The 17253-nt window shown below is 40.2% G+C and overlaps 1 protein-coding gene and 1 long non-coding RNA gene across 3 annotated transcripts; one reads left to right on the top strand and one right to left on the bottom strand.

Moving 5' to 3' along the window:
- Positions 1–6693: 6693 nt before the first annotated feature.
- Positions 6694–7760, bottom strand: LOC117594408. Of its 2 annotated transcripts, none has more exons than XR_004575709.1 (4): positions 7719–7760; positions 7552–7635; positions 7183–7401; positions 6694–6794 (listed from the first exon to the last, which is right to left on the bottom strand). It is a non-coding gene; the product is annotated as an uncharacterized LOC117594408 (long non-coding RNA). The 2 variants fall into 2 exon arrangements; XR_004575710.1 differs by lacking the exon at positions 6694–6794 and adding an exon at positions 6832–7026.
- A 4350-nt stretch (positions 7761–12110) lies between these two features.
- LOC106024256 lies at positions 12111–13614 on the top strand. The gene is made up of 5 exons (XM_034291906.1): positions 12111–12140; positions 12314–12376; positions 12485–12711; positions 12822–12981; positions 13091–13614. The coding sequence occupies exons 3-5, from the start codon at positions 12514–12516 to the stop codon at positions 13225–13227; spliced, it is 495 nt and encodes a 164-aa protein (XP_034147797.1). The 5' UTR covers positions 12111–12140; positions 12314–12376; positions 12485–12513; the 3' UTR covers positions 13228–13614.
- Positions 13615–17253: the final 3639 nt, after the last annotated feature.

Below are 17253 nucleotides of genomic sequence, written 5' to 3'. Positions count from 1 at the left end.
AAGATCAACCTGTACCAGAATGGAAGAAAGAAGTATGGAGAAAGCTTGGAATGGCTTATGATAAGAAGCATACCACATCATCTGTAAAACATGGTGGAGGCAGTGTGATGGCATGGCCATGCATGGCTTCCAGTGACACTGGGTCACGAGTGTATACTGATGATGTGAGCCGGATGAATTGTGTATTGATGCAAGATTAATTCTGAAGAGTGTAGGGATATATTGTCTGCACAGCTTCAGCTAAATTTAGCGAAATTGATTGGACGTCCCTTTACAGATGGACAATGACCCAAAACATACTGCGAAAGCAACCCAGGAGTTTTTCAAGGCAAAGAAGTGGAATATTGACCTGATCTCAACCTGATCGAGCATGCATTTCACTTGCTGAAGACAAAACTTAAGGCAGAAACAAACAACAACTGAAAACAGTTGCAGTACAGGCCTGGCAAAGCATCACAAAGGAGGAAACCCAGTGTTTTCTGAGGTCAATGCATTCCAGACTTCAAGCAGTCATTGCCCGCAAAGTATTCTCAACAAAGTATTAAGAATTATCATTTTATTCAAGATTGTGTTAATTAAATTTGAGCCCCTGAAATAAGGGGACTGTATGAAAATGGTTGCAATTCCTAAAGATTTCACACAATATTTTTGTTCAACCCCTTGAATTAAAGGTGAAAGTCTGCACTTCAATGGAATCTTGGTTGTTTCATTTCAAATCCATTGTGGTGGCGTACAGAGACAGAATTATAAAAATTGTCAGTGTCCAAATATCTCCAGACCTAACCTTATATCCACTCTTAACAGTTTTACATACAGAATCAATATTTTGACTAAAGATATAAATGTATTACTGCTGATTTCTCTCCCTTTTGTAGTGTATGGTAATGAACCGTCATACACACTAGGTAAAATCAAAGATGCTATGCTATACGTATAATTAGATAGCCATATGCATAAACTCTGCAGCTATCCTTGGGATGTTATTTTCACAAGTTTTCACACATTTTCCCCCTTGCCTCATCCCATCTTCAATTAACTTTGTGTTGAGTGAGTATGACTCAAAGGCCTGAGCAAGAGCCGAGAGTGCAGTTACTTGTAATGTCCTGTTCTCCCTTTTGATGGTGTAGTTATTTGATTATGTCTCTTCATGCATTTTCCTTATATTCTGTTATAACAGGAATTCTGTCAACCTCCTGGTTATCCCTGCGCTTTGAACTATAACATTTTTTAACCTTAACAAATAAAACTTTAAAACCTTTCAATCAATCAAGTGTATTTATAAATCCCTTTTTACATCAGTAGTTGTCAACGTGCTTTTATAAAACATCCTGCCTGAAACCCCAAGGAGCAAGCAACAACAGTAATGAAGCACAGTGGCTAGGAAGAACTCCCTACGGGGGCCAACATTTTGGAAGAAACCTAGAGAGGAACCAGGCTCGGAGGGGTGAGCAGTCCACATGTGGCTGTGCTGTGTGAAGATTTGTACAAGTTGTAATAATAAATGCATGTGAGTCCAGAGTCTATTAAACCTAGTTCAGGTCAGAAGGATGATCAAATGGACATGGACAACTCGGGGGTGGGGGTGGGGGGAGGGTTGGGTGGTCAGCAGGGTGGAAGCTGGAATTTTCAGGTATCGTCTTGATCTGCAACACAACCAGGAGGACTTTGGACAGTGGCAGCAACGAATCCTTCAAGCCTGGTACTCAGGATTGTGGGCAAAGACGTCATGTCCTTCTAAGTTTAAACAAGAGAAGGAACATTTTGAGTGCATTCCTTAGACTTACAAGGATTTACAGTGGAGATGGAGAACTGACCCTACTCTGCACAATAATATACAACAACAAGCCAGTGACACCGCCCCGAATGGCATTGGGGAGAAGGTATCCCAGTGGCGATGAGAACCCACCTGGCAAGACAGCAAGGGTGGACAGTATCATGCCTTTCCGTTCACCTTCACGCCCCTGGGTCAGACTGCACTTAATCATAGACGATTGTGAAGAGATTCGTTTTTAGTAGACACTTGTACGTTTCCACCGCGTCTGCATTTCTAAGCTTAGTTTGCAGATCATTCCACAGGAGTGGAGCTCGATGAGAAAGCCCAGCCTCCAGCTGTTTGTTTTTGCATCTTGCGATCTCAGGTTACGTGTAGGCTTGTATGGCTGGATCATTTCAGCGAGGTAAGTAGGATCAACCCTAGCCATTACCGGCTAGGGCTGTAAGGAGCTAGTACTGGAGTAATGTGTCCAATTTCTTTAGTTCTAGTTAGGATTCTAGCAGCCGTGTTCAGCGCTAATTGAAGTTTATTCATTCATTCATCAGGGTAACCGGAAAGAAGAGCATTGCAGTAGTCTAATCTAGAAGCAACAAATGCATGGATTTTCTGAATCAGTTTTTGATGAAAAAAGTTGTGCTATGTTCCAGAGAAGGAGAGGTCAGGGTCAAGGGTGACGGTGAGGTAATTTTTTTTTTGAGGTACAACTATACAACCATCAAGGTTCACTGTAAGGTCTGCCAACAAAACTCTTTGTTTCTTGGTTCCGAAAACGAGCATTTCTGTTTTTCCTGAGTTTAAAAGCAATAATAATCCATGCAGTGCCAGTTCTAGACAAGCCCCGAAAGGCAAGAGCCTGCACTTAGTCCAAGCATGATTCAAACAGCGGGATGACTATGCTCCTACTTCAAGCGTGATGCTGTCTAGAACTGTACCTGGTTTGTTCTATGGTGGGTTCATCAACCTACAAAGGATTACAAACCAGGGGAAGCCATTCAGGTTATACAAAATGCACTCCAATCCTACGTGTACCTTTCCCATCACCTAAAAACAGGGATTTCAGCAATCTCCTGGCCGACTACTCCCTTGACTAAAAGTGGAAACAAAAATCCTCTATAACACACATACAGATGATGTGGAGGTCGACCCAACCTCCACATGGGCCCTCCCCTACCTCAGGCCCCAAGCCATTCACACTGCTACCATCTAGCATAGCAGTTCTCAACAGGGGGCCTCAAAGAACTGAGAGGGGCCTTGCGATGACAAGAACTTTAAAAACTATAATAAATATTTGACCAAGAAAATTGACTAAATAGATAATCCATATAGAACTTTATAATAGTGTGCCTTGCAGCAGTATTTAAACCCCTAATCAGTTCTCTCATACTAATGTATTACCAGTGGTATGTTGAGGTTTTGGTCTGTGGAATAAGCCAGTAAAAACGTTAGTGACCACCTCACAACTCTCCCCCAAACCAGATCATTTCCAGGGTTGCCTACTAACATTGGGGAGTGTGCAGCTTTTATAATTACAGTCTGATAGTCTGTATTTAATGAATACTTCTAAAAGAAATCAATTGTTTAAATACATTTTATAGAAAAAACATCTGTAAACAAGCAATTGTAATGTTGTTGTTATAACCACTGCTCAATAGAAGGTTGGCAGTGGTGCTTTTCTTTTTTTATTGTTGTCTGTTATTAGTTTCTATGTTTTCCCCATTTATTTGACTGTGTGTATAGTATGTAATCCCCTTTTTATTTTAAATAGGAGAAAGGGGATATGAGCGCTAGTAAAGGATGTATATTTTTACCATATAAGGTCATTAATGTATAGAAGGGAATAGCCCATTGTACACAAATGCATGTACTTTGAATTACAGCTATCTCTGGAAATTGGATTTATTATTATATCCTTATTTATTCATTATTCTGTCTTTTTACTTTACATTATTCAGTCTGTGTACTCTGTATGCTTAAAACATTACGTATGCTAAAAGACTTGTCTTTCCTTGTCAGCAACTCCTGTCTCTGTGTTCAGGGGCAGTGATTATTGGAATGTTGGCTGAGCAAGGCTCTTAGTCTCCATTTATTGGCTCTTTTCCACTGCATGGTACCGGCTCAACTGGCTCAACTCTACTTGCCTCCATTCTACCAGGGGAGCCTGTCCAGCGCTATGTACCGGCTCCACTCGACTCTATACGCCTTGCCTCGGGTTGTTTCCCACTGCAGATATTACCCTGTGCCCGCCTGTAGTGACATCAAAGGAAAACTGCCTTACATTTTCAATGAATGTTCTTTTAAATTTACATTAACTAAACTAAATCTGGATAACATGGTCACAGACCCTGTTTGGAAAACATGGAAAAAGTATAAGAATAGAAAAATTGCCCTGCAGTATAAAAGATGACATAACTGTGTTCTGTTAGATTTAAGTATATACACTTAACAACTCAACTCCAACACATTTAAAACAACCTACATAACCCCTCCATCCCAATGAAAAGGTATAAATAATTGCATTATTAATTGGTTCCCTTGATGATGTGCATCTAATGATGTCCAGAATAGGAACAGCTAATCCAGATCTTGATAGTCCCACCTCCATGCTTGACTGTTGGAAAGGTTTCTTTTGTGGTAGGCAGTGTGGAGTTTTTACCAAACATGGATGCTTAGATTGTGACCAAAAAGGTCAATTTTGGAGTCATCTGTCTAGAGAATGGACTTCCAGAAACCTTCTGGTTTCTCTAGGTGGTCTCTAGCAAAGTTAAGATGAGCAGTTTGGTTCTATTTTTGACAGTAGAGGTTTCATCCTAACAACACTGCCATGAATGCCATTTCAAATCAGTGTTCTTATTGTTGGAAGCATTCATTCAAACCTGAGATTCAGCAAAGGAGGGCAACAATTCCCCAGATGTTATGTTAGGGTTGGGATTTACCTGATTCATAATTTTTCGGAAAGGAATCAACTTCTAGGCTGAAATGCTTTCATGTCAATGCTCTCCATTTGTAAATAATTTCCCTCACAGTGGACTGATGGTGCTGAGATCTTTTTGTGATTGTCTTATTGCCACTTATGAGCTCTCACTACCCTTTTCCTGATGTTCTCTGAGATCTCCTTCCCTCTCTGCATGATGTGTTTTGCATTCATCTGTATGAGTAACACCAAACTGCCCATGTCTCTATTCATCAGCATCCCGCCCAATATCTTCCCTACATGTCGTTTCTTTGATAGGTTTATAATAATTGGTACTCAATTATTTACCCACCAAATTCTACTTGCCCACTTTTAACCAATGCAACTTGGGGTAAAACCTTCTTTTTTTATTATTCTACTGCTTGCATTTCCACAAAAACAACTAATGGAATTGGTATAGCTATAATCTGTTAAGTTCATTTAAAAGATAGGTTGTGATGCAGGCCTTTTAATTGTACCTAGAATTTCTAAACAAACAGTTGGCGGCAGGGCCTTTTCTCATGCAAACTTTCAAGTGTCTACTAAAAACTCATCTCTACAGCACGGTTTATAATGAGGTGTATCCTGGCCCGGGGGCGTGAAGGTGACCAGTAGGCTTGATACTGTCCACCCTTGCTGTCTTGCCAGGTGGGCTCTCGTCGCCACTGCCCAGATAGCAATGAGTCGGCGGACCGGAGGCGGTCCTCCAAAGACAGTAGAAGCGTCAGAATGTCTAAATCGCAAACACGTTTGCCAGCTTTCCGCCGGCGGCAGACGCTTTTTAAAAGCGGCAGTCGCACTCCTACCGCCTGTGTTCTGCGTCCGGCCCGTGGTCCAACCGCCTTTCCACCGCCGTTATACAAAAGGTTTTCGAGCGATCTGCCGCTTTTATATATATATATATATATATATATATTTAATATTTATAGCATGCAGTTTATCGAGAATAATGATTGATCAAACCAGACAAATTTCCATTTGGTGTTTTAATTCCACATTTCAAAGTACAGTAACTGTCATTCAAACAAGATGTGTCAGATCACTGAAATAAATAATCGGCAGAAAAAAATAAACAAATACACACAGAACATGCAGGTTTCCAATAAAATGTTGGTTAAAAAAAAACGAACAGCCATACAAGCAAATTATAACACAAACACAATCATTGTTAATAATATAGAGGTCAGCTCTGGGATGAAAATAATTACCAGTAAACATAACAAGTAATGAGGATATTTGGTACCAAAGAATGTGCAGGATACCAAATAAAACGAGGTAGAACATCACATTTTCAAGCCATTGAGTAAAGCTCTAGAGTAGAATATTCCATTATAATGGCATTGCTGACCTGGAGCACAATATTTACACCATGCTGCATTAAGATGTGTCTCTTGTATCTGTGATAAACAAAACTTGATATACATATATAAAAATACAGAGGTAAAAACAGTAGTAGAAGAGACCATTATAACTGCAATGCTGACCTGTGGCACAAGGATTTACAAGCTATATTTAACAATTGAATAACAGTTAAGCACTGTGATGGAATGAAAAATGCTGATGTTAAAAACAGAGTAAGTAGAATATTTGGTACCAGGTACTGTGCAATATCAAGTATCAGAGGTACGAAATAGTATTTCCAAGCTATTATTAATTGAATAACAGTTAAGCATAGTGATGAAATGAAAGTAGAATGTTGGTACTAGTTAATGCGCAATATCAAGTAACAGGTATGAAATAAGATTTACAAACTATAATAGAATCGTTAAGATGGAATGAAATAAGCCAATACTAAAGTTAATACAAAAAAAACAGGGTGGGTTTGGTGAGTGTAGTCTGGCACTTCTGGCTTCTTGATGTTACTGACTGCAGGATAAAGAAAGTGTTCCAGTTCAGGGATGCTGGGGTGTCAGTAGTCAGCCTAGTTTTAAGGGGTTGGCTGTGGGTCCTTCTCAGCTGGGCGGCTTTTTCCTCCTTCACAGTCTGATGCTCCTTTCAGGTAACGTGTAACGTTAACCTGGACCGCCTCATCAGTGGCATCCTGGGTTGCCGGGTTCTTCTGGAGGGCCCCTGTAGAAAATACAGATCTGTCATTACATTTGAAAGGCATAAGGCATAAGGGCATCTACTTAAAAAAATTACTTTGAACAATGGTCTTCAGGAACAGGTCTCTAAAACAGGTTTTATCCCCTATACCAGTCCAGGTTGTATTAACGGCAAGGTTATTAGAGAAAATACTCTGAAGCATTCTCCACACTGTTGTCTTCAGGTCCCTCCCACATTTGATAGCCAAAAACCGAAGCTGAAAATGTGTTAAATTACATTTCTCGCAAGCTTCTCATACATAAATATAAAATGTGACAGGCTGTGGATTTAGACTGTAGAATATACAGTGTACAAACTTAATTTGACTTTTTAGATTACCCTACGGCCTTATAAACGAAAGCAACACACTTACAAATCGTTCCTGGAGCTCTTTATCCTCCCTCAAAATGCTGTCAAGAAACACCAAATCTTCCTGGGTGTCTAGGGGGAGTAACATCCCCTGGCAGGGATAGCTCTCCAACAGACACATTGGCACTGAAATGTTGCAGCATAGTGTCCATTTTGTTTTCCATGCTACGCACAACATCGCCAAACTCTCCAAGACGTCGCAGCACTAGGGTCTGATCTGCACCTACAGGGGTTCCCAGAATAAAAGAATAAAGTAGTCAGTCCTGGTCCCTCAATTACTAAACAATGACATTTATACCTAGGTCTAATACACGTACATGTGGACCCAGTGGGAATTAAATCAACAACCACAGGTGTTGTTTGCAAGTTGTACCTGATTGCCCAGTGCGAGCAAACATCTTCAGCATTGTCCCAAATAGCTTCACCTGCTCTTGAAGCGAGCCGCTGTCACCCGAAGCTACAAAATGAAAGGCATATGGTCATTCTGAACCTACATTACACACAAAAAAGTAAAATTAAAGAAAGAGTGCATGTTCTCACCTGCTCGTGCATGGCTCCCCTCCCTCAGGGCATGGTTCTCCTCCCTCAGGGCTTGGTTCTCCTCCCTCAGGGCTTGGTTCTCCTCCCTCAGGGCTTGGTTCTCCTCCCTCAGGGCTTGGTTCTCCTCCCTCAGGGCTTGGTTCTCCTCCCTCAGGGCTTGGTTCTCCTCCCTCAGGGCTTGGTTCTCCTCCCTCAGGGCTTGGTTCTCCTCCCTCAGGGCTTGGTTCTCCTCCCTCAGGGCTTGGTTCTCCTCCCTCAGGGCTTGGTTCTCGTTCTGGAAAACTAAAGGCACAGTTATTTTCAAAACTGTTAAAAAACTGGACATTAGGACATAGGCCTAGAATATACCTTCATTGCTGAAAACTTCATGCTGTACATGCGATGCCAGGGGAGTCCAAGGGCCAATAACGGAGCGATGACTTTCTCCTATTGATAATCATTGACGTAAAAATATGTTTGAAGTTATTGCATACATGTAATGAATTGGACTTAAATGTAACAGTTTAGCGCAACGTATTACATACCTCCAGCCTTTTCACCCATTTGCTGCCAGGGTACATTTTCTGCTGGGGGTGTAAAGTTTAGTACTTGACAAACTGGGGGAAAAAACATAACAGCTTTAATTTCACTGCAGAGATTGCATATTCAGTAATGAAACAATAATTGAACTGTGCAAAGCTAATGATATGTACAACACACCTCTTATCCAGAAAGTCAAGTGCCCTAAAGAAAAACAGATTATGGATAAAAGGATTCCTAATCTTAAATAGGAGCAATAGCTTCCAAGACAAAAAACATCACAAATAACATCACTTACTTGTACTCAAACTCTTGGCTCTGAAGTGGAGTCTGGATTACTAGGGAGAAACCTGGTTCAGAGAAAGAGGGAACAGAAATGTGAAAATCTAACAAAGTGTACAGTTTAGTTACAGGATCACAAATTAAGCATCACAGCAATACATTTTACATACCAACTCTGAAGTCTACAGATGGCTCAACATTTTCCTGGTTTTCTGGAATCAATGCAACTTCTGTAGAATGTAGTGATTCAAGTGAATGTCCTGTTTGTCCCTCTCAACTCTTTTCATTATTATTTTCCTTTTGGCCCAGTAACTAAACATTGTGACTAACAATGTATTTACCTTTAAAACCAAAACGATTGACCAACAGTAGGTCTCTTGGGTGAAGATAATCGGTTATGCTCTGGCCAAGGTATCTGCAACAAAACCGGATTGTTAACGTTAGGAATATACAGTAGCTATGCTGTGGGGGGGAAACATTATCAGCCAATTGTGGAACAGTGAAATTGTTAAAAATAAAATGTATTCATTGGGTGTTGTGATTCAAGTGAACACAGAATGTTCCTCAAACATAAAACGTACAGCAGTTCAGAGAACTAGAAATCACAATCGCCTTAAATCCAGTACAGTAGCAACACAGCACAAAACATGCTAGCCACAGTGTGTACTGTAACAAAGGCAAAACATGCATGTGCTAGCTAACACTTACTCTAACTACTGGACTCGCAGCATACTTGTTCAGGCAAACAAAATAATTTAAACAACATATATACATCGTTATTTTTGTAAGAAAGACTAAGTTTAAATTTTAGTGTTTTCTAGATGTAAAGCTTTTGCTACCTATTATAGCTCGTTAAAATTCAACATGTACTAACAACATTGCGTTAACAAGGCTACTTTAGCTAGTTAGGCCAGAACAAAGATGACTACACATTTTAAATATATAAACTAAAAACAATGTCAACATAATATTGCGTTACCCAAAAAGGAAACATGTACTTACTTAAACGATGGTAGTCGATGACTTCGCTAGCTAGCAGACTGTAACTCGCGATTGAGCGATGAACTGATGCGAATGTGTCCAAACCAACATGGCCGGTCGATTTTGAGAGTAGCCTATTTAAAAGCGTCTTGCCGCCGAAGGACCGCGGTTTTTAGACCCAGGCAACCGCCAGAGAAAATGAAGCAGTCAAAAAATCTCGCAAGAAATGGGAGTGACGTATTCGGCGGCAAACGTTTCATCTCCGCCAGCAGGACGCACCTATAGCCGACAGCTAAGGGCCGGCGGCAAAAAGAAGCCTTGCGGATATTTTTTGCTATCTGGGTGGGATGCCCTCCCTCCAATGCCTTTCGGGGGAAGAGTCACTGGCTTGTTGTTGACTTCATTTGTGTCAATTTGCTCCCTTTACTGAGTCAAACTCCCTGAGCAGGTCCCCCAGCCCATTACATCCTGCTACTGTGTTCCAATGACCGAGTGTGTACTAGTTACAGCCAAAGTCATTTTTTTAACCTACAAACTGACAAGTAGGATTGACAAAATGGAACATAACTTTGTTTAAATCAAGCGAAACTGGAACAGACTTAATATAAGCATAAATAACACTATCTGCTATCAACTCCCCCATTCCCTAAAACGCTAGCCACCCAACAAGACATGGGGTAAAATTTGGGACACATTCCTCTGCACATTCCCTTATCACCTGTCCTTTCTGTCTGCTCCTGTTCCATTCTACTCAACATCACAGCAGGTATGTTAATGACCAGGTGGGCTGTCCTGAACCCATCACATGTTTCTCAATAGTCCAGGTAATGGCCAGGTGGGCTGTCCTGAACCCATCACATGTTTATCAATAGGCCTGGTAATGGCTGCAGGATCAGTCAGCAAATGTCTTCAGGTTAGGTTCATTCATGTACTTCTTTGGCCCATTTCCATCTCCTCTATAGAGACATTTGCACCTCCCCCTGCCTGGTCTCCTTACTCCTGGTATCACCTGACATGTCATTGGTCAGGTATCCCCAGGGCCAATGCTTAAATTAAACACCACCTACCTCTTTCTTGAATCAAGATCCCACCTATTCAGCTCTACAAAGTACACTTGATTTGGAAACTTAAATCATAGTGTTTTAGCTCACCTTCAAAATACTCCGACCAAGGGAATCAGTGAATAACCTGCGCTGGAAGAATTTGTATTTTTGATTCTGCCTGCTTGCTGGTAAGTGTCCTGTTTTTTGTTAGAGTTTGCCATATGGATTTATTATGAAGCTAGTCAGCTACACACTGTAGAAACAGGGTGGTGATAATAAATAAAGCGCTAATCCAAACTTATTCCTGAACCAATATCCTCAGACAATGTTTATTGATTGTGATTCTTAGTTCAATTTGGAAATGGCAAGCCTGAATTACTATTGTCTTAGATCAGGGCATCAGTGCAATTAAAAGCTGAAGGTTGAGTTGACATGCAATGTTTACAGAAAGGAATTCTTACATAAAGGAACGCAGAAACAATTCTTAACATTTCAATTGTGGCCAGTGGAATATTTATATATATAAAAAACAAACTAGAGGTAAACACCAGTAGTAAACACCATTAAAAATAATGACTAATAAGAATGTGGCTGAAGAGTGGTAGCAGAGAACCTTTAATGTTGCAAGATTTAATCCCTGAGTCAGCAGTTATGTTTATGTGGAAATGAGGGAAGCAAATACCCAGTGAGCAATTGATGGTGGCCCACCAGCGGATATAATGTCCTTCTGCCAGCTTTTGCCGATTATCTCCTGATCTCCATTTGCCTAATTTGCAACTCTGGCGGCTTTCCATCAGCAGCCCGACCGCTTGACGCCGGCGGCTAGCGCTGAAGTGAGGGCTTGCGGTTGGTTGAGAAATTTTATAAATGTTATGGTGTGTTTCTCCCCATGAATTTTCTTCTTCTACACGCATTTCTGGTGACGTTATTAACACGTTTATTTTTATACAGATAGGACCTTCTAGTGATGTCGAGTTACTGGAGTAAACGGAGGAGAATATTGAAGAGTGTTCAAAAGGACTTACTGGAATTAGCAGCAGCCTATGATACATTGCAAGATGTTATTCCAAACGAATCCACTAGTGTGCACACTGACTGTAGAAGTGAAGGGAATATTGCCCATCCGATGCATCAAACCACACCCCAAGGATACAAATCTAGCCCACAACAGTCTGTAGATGGCAACCCTGGAGGTATGTGAATTACATGTTGATCTGGTCATTTCTGCAATGTTTCCTTGGTTTCACCATATTTCCCTATTAAACTTTATGTTTATTTGTAGGATGGAGCAAGCACAGTACTCCAAGGCACCATGTGGAGGACTGCTACAAAGGTATGTGTGGGTTCATTCACTTAACCCAGATGCTTAACTTGTGTTATTAAAGCATGTTGCTGTCAATTTCAATTTATTTTTAAGGGCAAGAAGGCAGAGCTTAGCGAAGTTTTAGCTCTGCACTTTAAGGTGAGAAATAACATTTTGGCGAACACTGCATTTTATTAACAATCGGTCTGTATTTACTTTCAGAACATTTGGAGAAAATCAAGCGGCTGACTGAAGAGAATGTCGAGCTGAGGGCACAGCTGGCTCTACAATCAGGTAAAAACAAGACAGTAGTTACGCTAGCATCTTTTCTTCATAAAATTATTTTTTTTTCTGAAATTGTACCCTTTACTAAAATGGAATACTGTATAGCCTTTCTGAAATTACATTTCTAAGGCAGTTGTCTTAATTTCACTATTAAACTATTGATGTTTGTTTTTGCTTTTTAGCTTTAGATAAGCGGCTGACTGAAGAGAATGTTGAGTTGAAGGCACAGCTGGCTTTACATTCAGGTAAGAACTATAATAACGCAAATTGTCTTCATAAAACATTTAATTTGTCTCGAATACTGTGCAGTTTGTCAGTGGTATGTGACAGTGATTAACTGCTTTTTTTTGTAGGTCCATGTAATTCACTTCAGTTGAGCCACATGGGCACAATTAGTGAAGAATTGCGCAAGCTGTCGAACAACATGGCCACAGTGCTTGCTTGTGTCCAAGCAAATGGCTCGTTGGGGGAGTTGTCATTACTCAATGTTCAGGGTATTCAGCTCCCCTTGGACAACCTGGAAGACCTGTGGCACTTTGATTCACAGTTGAGGCAAGAAACTGACATTCAGAACAAACTGGTAAGCAGTTTTCTTTTTATGTATATATTTTTTTCGATGTTATATAAAGTGATTAGAAACATTTAATATGCGCTGTCGAGTTTAAAACCTTTTAATTCTTCTATCTGTAGGTTCGCTGTTTGGCTGTTAAGGCTTGCAGGGAGCTGAAATACACAGTGTGGCGGATGCTACCATGCATCATTACAAATGCTCTCGCCCTCTTGATCACCTGGACTGGAGCTGGGAACAAGGCCAGCTTTAAGGACCTTTTCCTCAGGACTGTTCTTCAAAGTAAGTTATTTTGTACATGGCTGTTAGATTGTGGTGGTTCTTTATAAAGACTTTTTCTCAAAAATCATGTCAGACCATTTAAGTAAAATACCTGATTACCTTATTTCAGGAGCAATAAGGAACAATCCTTCCACCCAGGATGCCACTGACGAGGCTATCCAGCACCAGGTCACCAGGTACCTGAAAGGGGCAGGTGACCGTGCTGGAGGGAGAAGGCGTCGCGGAGATACAAGGGACCTGCCGTGAATATAAATGACATGATTTAAACGCTAGGATTCCAGCCCTTGCTTATTTAATATTGTATTATGTTTATTTTGTACTTTTTCAAATTCAAATGCTTAGATTTTTCTGTTGCTGGATAGGTGTATATTGTTAAGTAAATGTTTATTTGAGGGATGTGCATTACAAATATTTTCAGTATCGTTAATTCTTCAGCTTTTGTCATCGAATAGTCGACCCCACCCACTTGCGCCAAAAAGAGGTACGAAATGAAAAACATAGTTATGTAAATTGTATTGTTATGCAATAAATTCTAAATTGTATTTAAAAATGTGGTTAATCTAATGTTTTGGTATAAACTATTAGGCTAGATATACTTTTACTTGGGTGACTTTCAGATTCAGAAATGCCATAACAGCAGCAAATAACCTTCACAGGTTGCACAGGCCTGTCAAGTCGTTAGTATTTTATAACAACTGATTTATTTCAAGCTTTTCCATTAATGACAATTGCAAATGAACAATAAACCTTGTCAAAAAACGTGCATTGTCTCCCATGAATTAGCGCAGATATATGTATGAATTCCCTTACATTAGCTAACGTTTTTGTGTCAGTGTTTTCTGGCAAAATGTATTAGATGGTCTAATACCAGCTGTTTTTTATACACAGTCCCTTAAAACCATACTTTCCGAATGAAACTACACATAATATATAGACTAACAGATTTAGGTTACATTCTGCATTTCATCAAACAAACCTACTGATGCATTCCAGTGGATAAAAAAAATATCCTTGGAAGGAAGATTAATAGGAATAAATTATATAACATGAATGAACAAAAACTATGGATGTCTAACACAAAAACTATGGATGTCTAACGCATCCATAGAAGCTAGATCTTAATCAAAATGTAAAGAATCGTTAGGCAATGTCCATATTATTATGATCATTTTTCTTGTTTAGAAAAATCACCATGTCCATGTGCTCAGGAAGTAAACGAGTAGGCTTAAGTATTTTGTTGACTATCAGGTCAGCAGCCAAGAAAAACATTTCAGCCGGCACAGATGTTTCAGGAATGCCCATAGGTATGCTTTCGCTAGCCGTGATAATTTCCTGTACCAGATTTGTTTAGTCTATAAGAAATAACCCGTCATTACTGCCACCAAGTAAGTCAATCGGGAGTACAGAAATGCTTTGTAAACTTAATTGGATTAACTTGTCGATACATGCCATTGTTGTCGAAATGTTGACAATTCGACTAGTTGTTCTAACCTCTAGTTAATATATATGTTTATTTGTATAAATCTTGCACTGTTCGATGTTTTTATTTAACTAAATTCATTTGCAAATGTTTATTTTATATGCTTGCTGTATAATGCACATGTTTTGAAATATATATTTTTTAGATTAAATTGAGTTCATTGTCATTTCTGATGTGACCAAAATTGGATTATTATGAATAAAATCTAATACTGAAGCATGAGGCATCCAGCTGTGTTTAGTTAAAAGTGTTTAGGTGCCGTCGAGCCACTGATCAGGGTATTGATGGAAGGCATTGTAATGCAAGTGGCTCCACAGGTGGCCCTACCGAGAACCATGCTATAAAAAGAGCGTGTCCCACTGGCCAGACGCTTTGCAGAAAAGCTTGTCGTTGTTGCTATTGCTGGCGTGTTGCTTGCTGGGTATAAGAGTCACTCTGGAAAAATGACTAACTTGTGTGTCTCTATTCCAGAGGACAATACAGAGATACTGGCTTTCTTACCAAAATGGCTTCCAACTCCTTCCAAGAAGAAGACTTCCTCTTTCCCATCTGCTATGATATCTTCAAGGATCCTGTGGTCCTCCCCTGCAGCCACAGTGGCTGTAAGACCTGCATAGAGGACTACTGGAAACATAAAGACCATCAGGAGTGTCCTGTCTGCAGGAAGAAATATCACCATCTCTACCAACAGTCATCCTTACTCTGAAGAGGCTTTGTAACGAAGAGGTTTTGTAAGGTCTTCCTACAAGTTGGACACTTGTTTATCACCATGACTAAGGCAAAAACAGCATTGTATTCTCCAACAAAATTCATTAATAAAATCATTGAAGACGAGAAATCACAGAGATGCTTATGTATCAGAGAAGCTTTGTGTTTGGCACAAAAAGAGACTCAAGCTCTTCTGCCAGGAGCTTGAGTCTTTTTGTTGTTCTCGAGTCAAGGCACATACAGAGTTGGCGCCAAGGTAGCCCCATCTGATGAACCAGGTGTGAGGTGTGATGGCAATATTATCAATCAGAACTCTTAAAAGAGGAAATACAGAGACAAAATTCTCTTGGCACAATTTAACAGTTTTATTATTATTTGCAAGTAAGAGAAACGTGTCAAATGCTTACAAACATAATCGTCAGAGGAGTCTCTAACTTAATACATGAACAGTCCGTATTTATTATAGTTAAAAGGGGTGTGGTAAGTTGTTGCCCAGCTGTCCTATGTCAATAAAACACATTCCCTTTGTTCTATCACATGTCCTGGGATTCACAGCCTGTCCTCCCTCACATGGGTAACCTTCTCATTTGCTGAGGAGTCACAATGTCTGGACAATCAACAGATAGACACTAAAGGGTTATACGGATTTACTGATTTACGAGTAACCCTCTAATCCGCTGGTGCCGGTCAAGGATGCCCCCTAGGCAAACACCAGATCCCTCTCTAACTACATTTCTTTTCTCATCCAAACATGGGGGCTCGGCATCTTTAACTAGTAACCCATATATACATGTATAGGACCAAGTATACATCAGTTCAATAATTTCCACAACATAGGATGGACAAATGAACAAGTAGAAGTATGACCTTTGTTGGAATGACTGCACTGATGTTTGGTTTTTTAATTGTTTCCAATGCTGTACATGTTATGTATCGTTTGTTACAGGTAAACGTTTTCTGGATGAAGAAACCTGCAAGACCATGTATCTATCTTTGGATGGTGCCTATAGAATGTATGTACATTTGTGAATGCTGGTTTCTTTGTTTTCATTGTTGTAGCCAAGGTGAGCTGATCCTATTATAGATGCAGTGGACGAGTTTGGAATCGGTCTGTTTGGGTGGGATAAATAATTGGTTACCGGAAGTACCACAGCACTGAGACTGTCCTGCTTAGAGCCACCAATGACCTCTTGATATCTGCTGATGATGGCATGATCTTGGCATCCCTGAGTCGTGGGTTTCATAACATTCTGTGTAGACCCAGGAACACATGTCATTTTACTGTATGATTCATGTTAAACCACCTACACTTTACGGGCGCTTATGATAACTGATATAGGCACACACGCATATGTAAATTGAAGTGACCAGACTGGTCATCCCTGAATTCCACTATCCCTTGTTTTCTGTACTTGACTAATGAGGAGCATTGAGGATAATCCCTTGGTGATGTTAATCAGGGGTCCTGCATAACATTTGCTTCTCTAAAGATATGGAACACCAGGTGCGGGCCATCAGCCCCACCCTCCTGAGCTCACCTGGAGAGGTTTGAAACTCTGAGCTATCTGGAATGTAACTAAATGCAACTAAATGCATGATATTGTGGACATTTATCTGTAGTGTTTGGGTTTCCCTGTTCCCCATAAAGGGCAGAATAGGCTGATATGCTTTATTATACGGTACGGGTTATGGATCAAACTTCAGAAGAACATTGTAGAAATGATGTCTGTCAACAACTGGCAGCAACACCCTGTCCATTCGATAATTGTGCATTGATTAAGTGGGACAGTTCCTGTCCTTTGTGGTCATTGGGTTTGTCAAGGTAAAGTAATGCTAATGACTATTTGGGGGAGTGTTTTTGATACAGTTTTAGATTACAGACACACAAGGTGACACACACAGTTGAACATGGCAATTAAAGGTGAATTTCCCACACGTCTTTTTAAATTCCAATTAGTGTCTGTGTATAAATGTCAATTCGTTTTTGTGTTGTTGCTCTCACGTGGATGCATCTAGCAGGCAAGCTACTGAGCCATGCAGAGCAGAAAATAACTGTCAAAAGACCTGCATAACAAAGTAATGGA

Source organism: Esox lucius, chromosome 4, assembly GCF_011004845.1.
Source record: "Esox lucius isolate fEsoLuc1 chromosome 4, fEsoLuc1.pri, whole genome shotgun sequence".
NCBI classification, from domain to species: Eukaryota; Metazoa; Chordata; class Actinopteri; order Esociformes; family Esocidae; genus Esox; species Esox lucius.
Note: the sequence above shows the minus strand (reverse complement) of the source record. Positions and strands in the feature narration are given on the sequence as shown.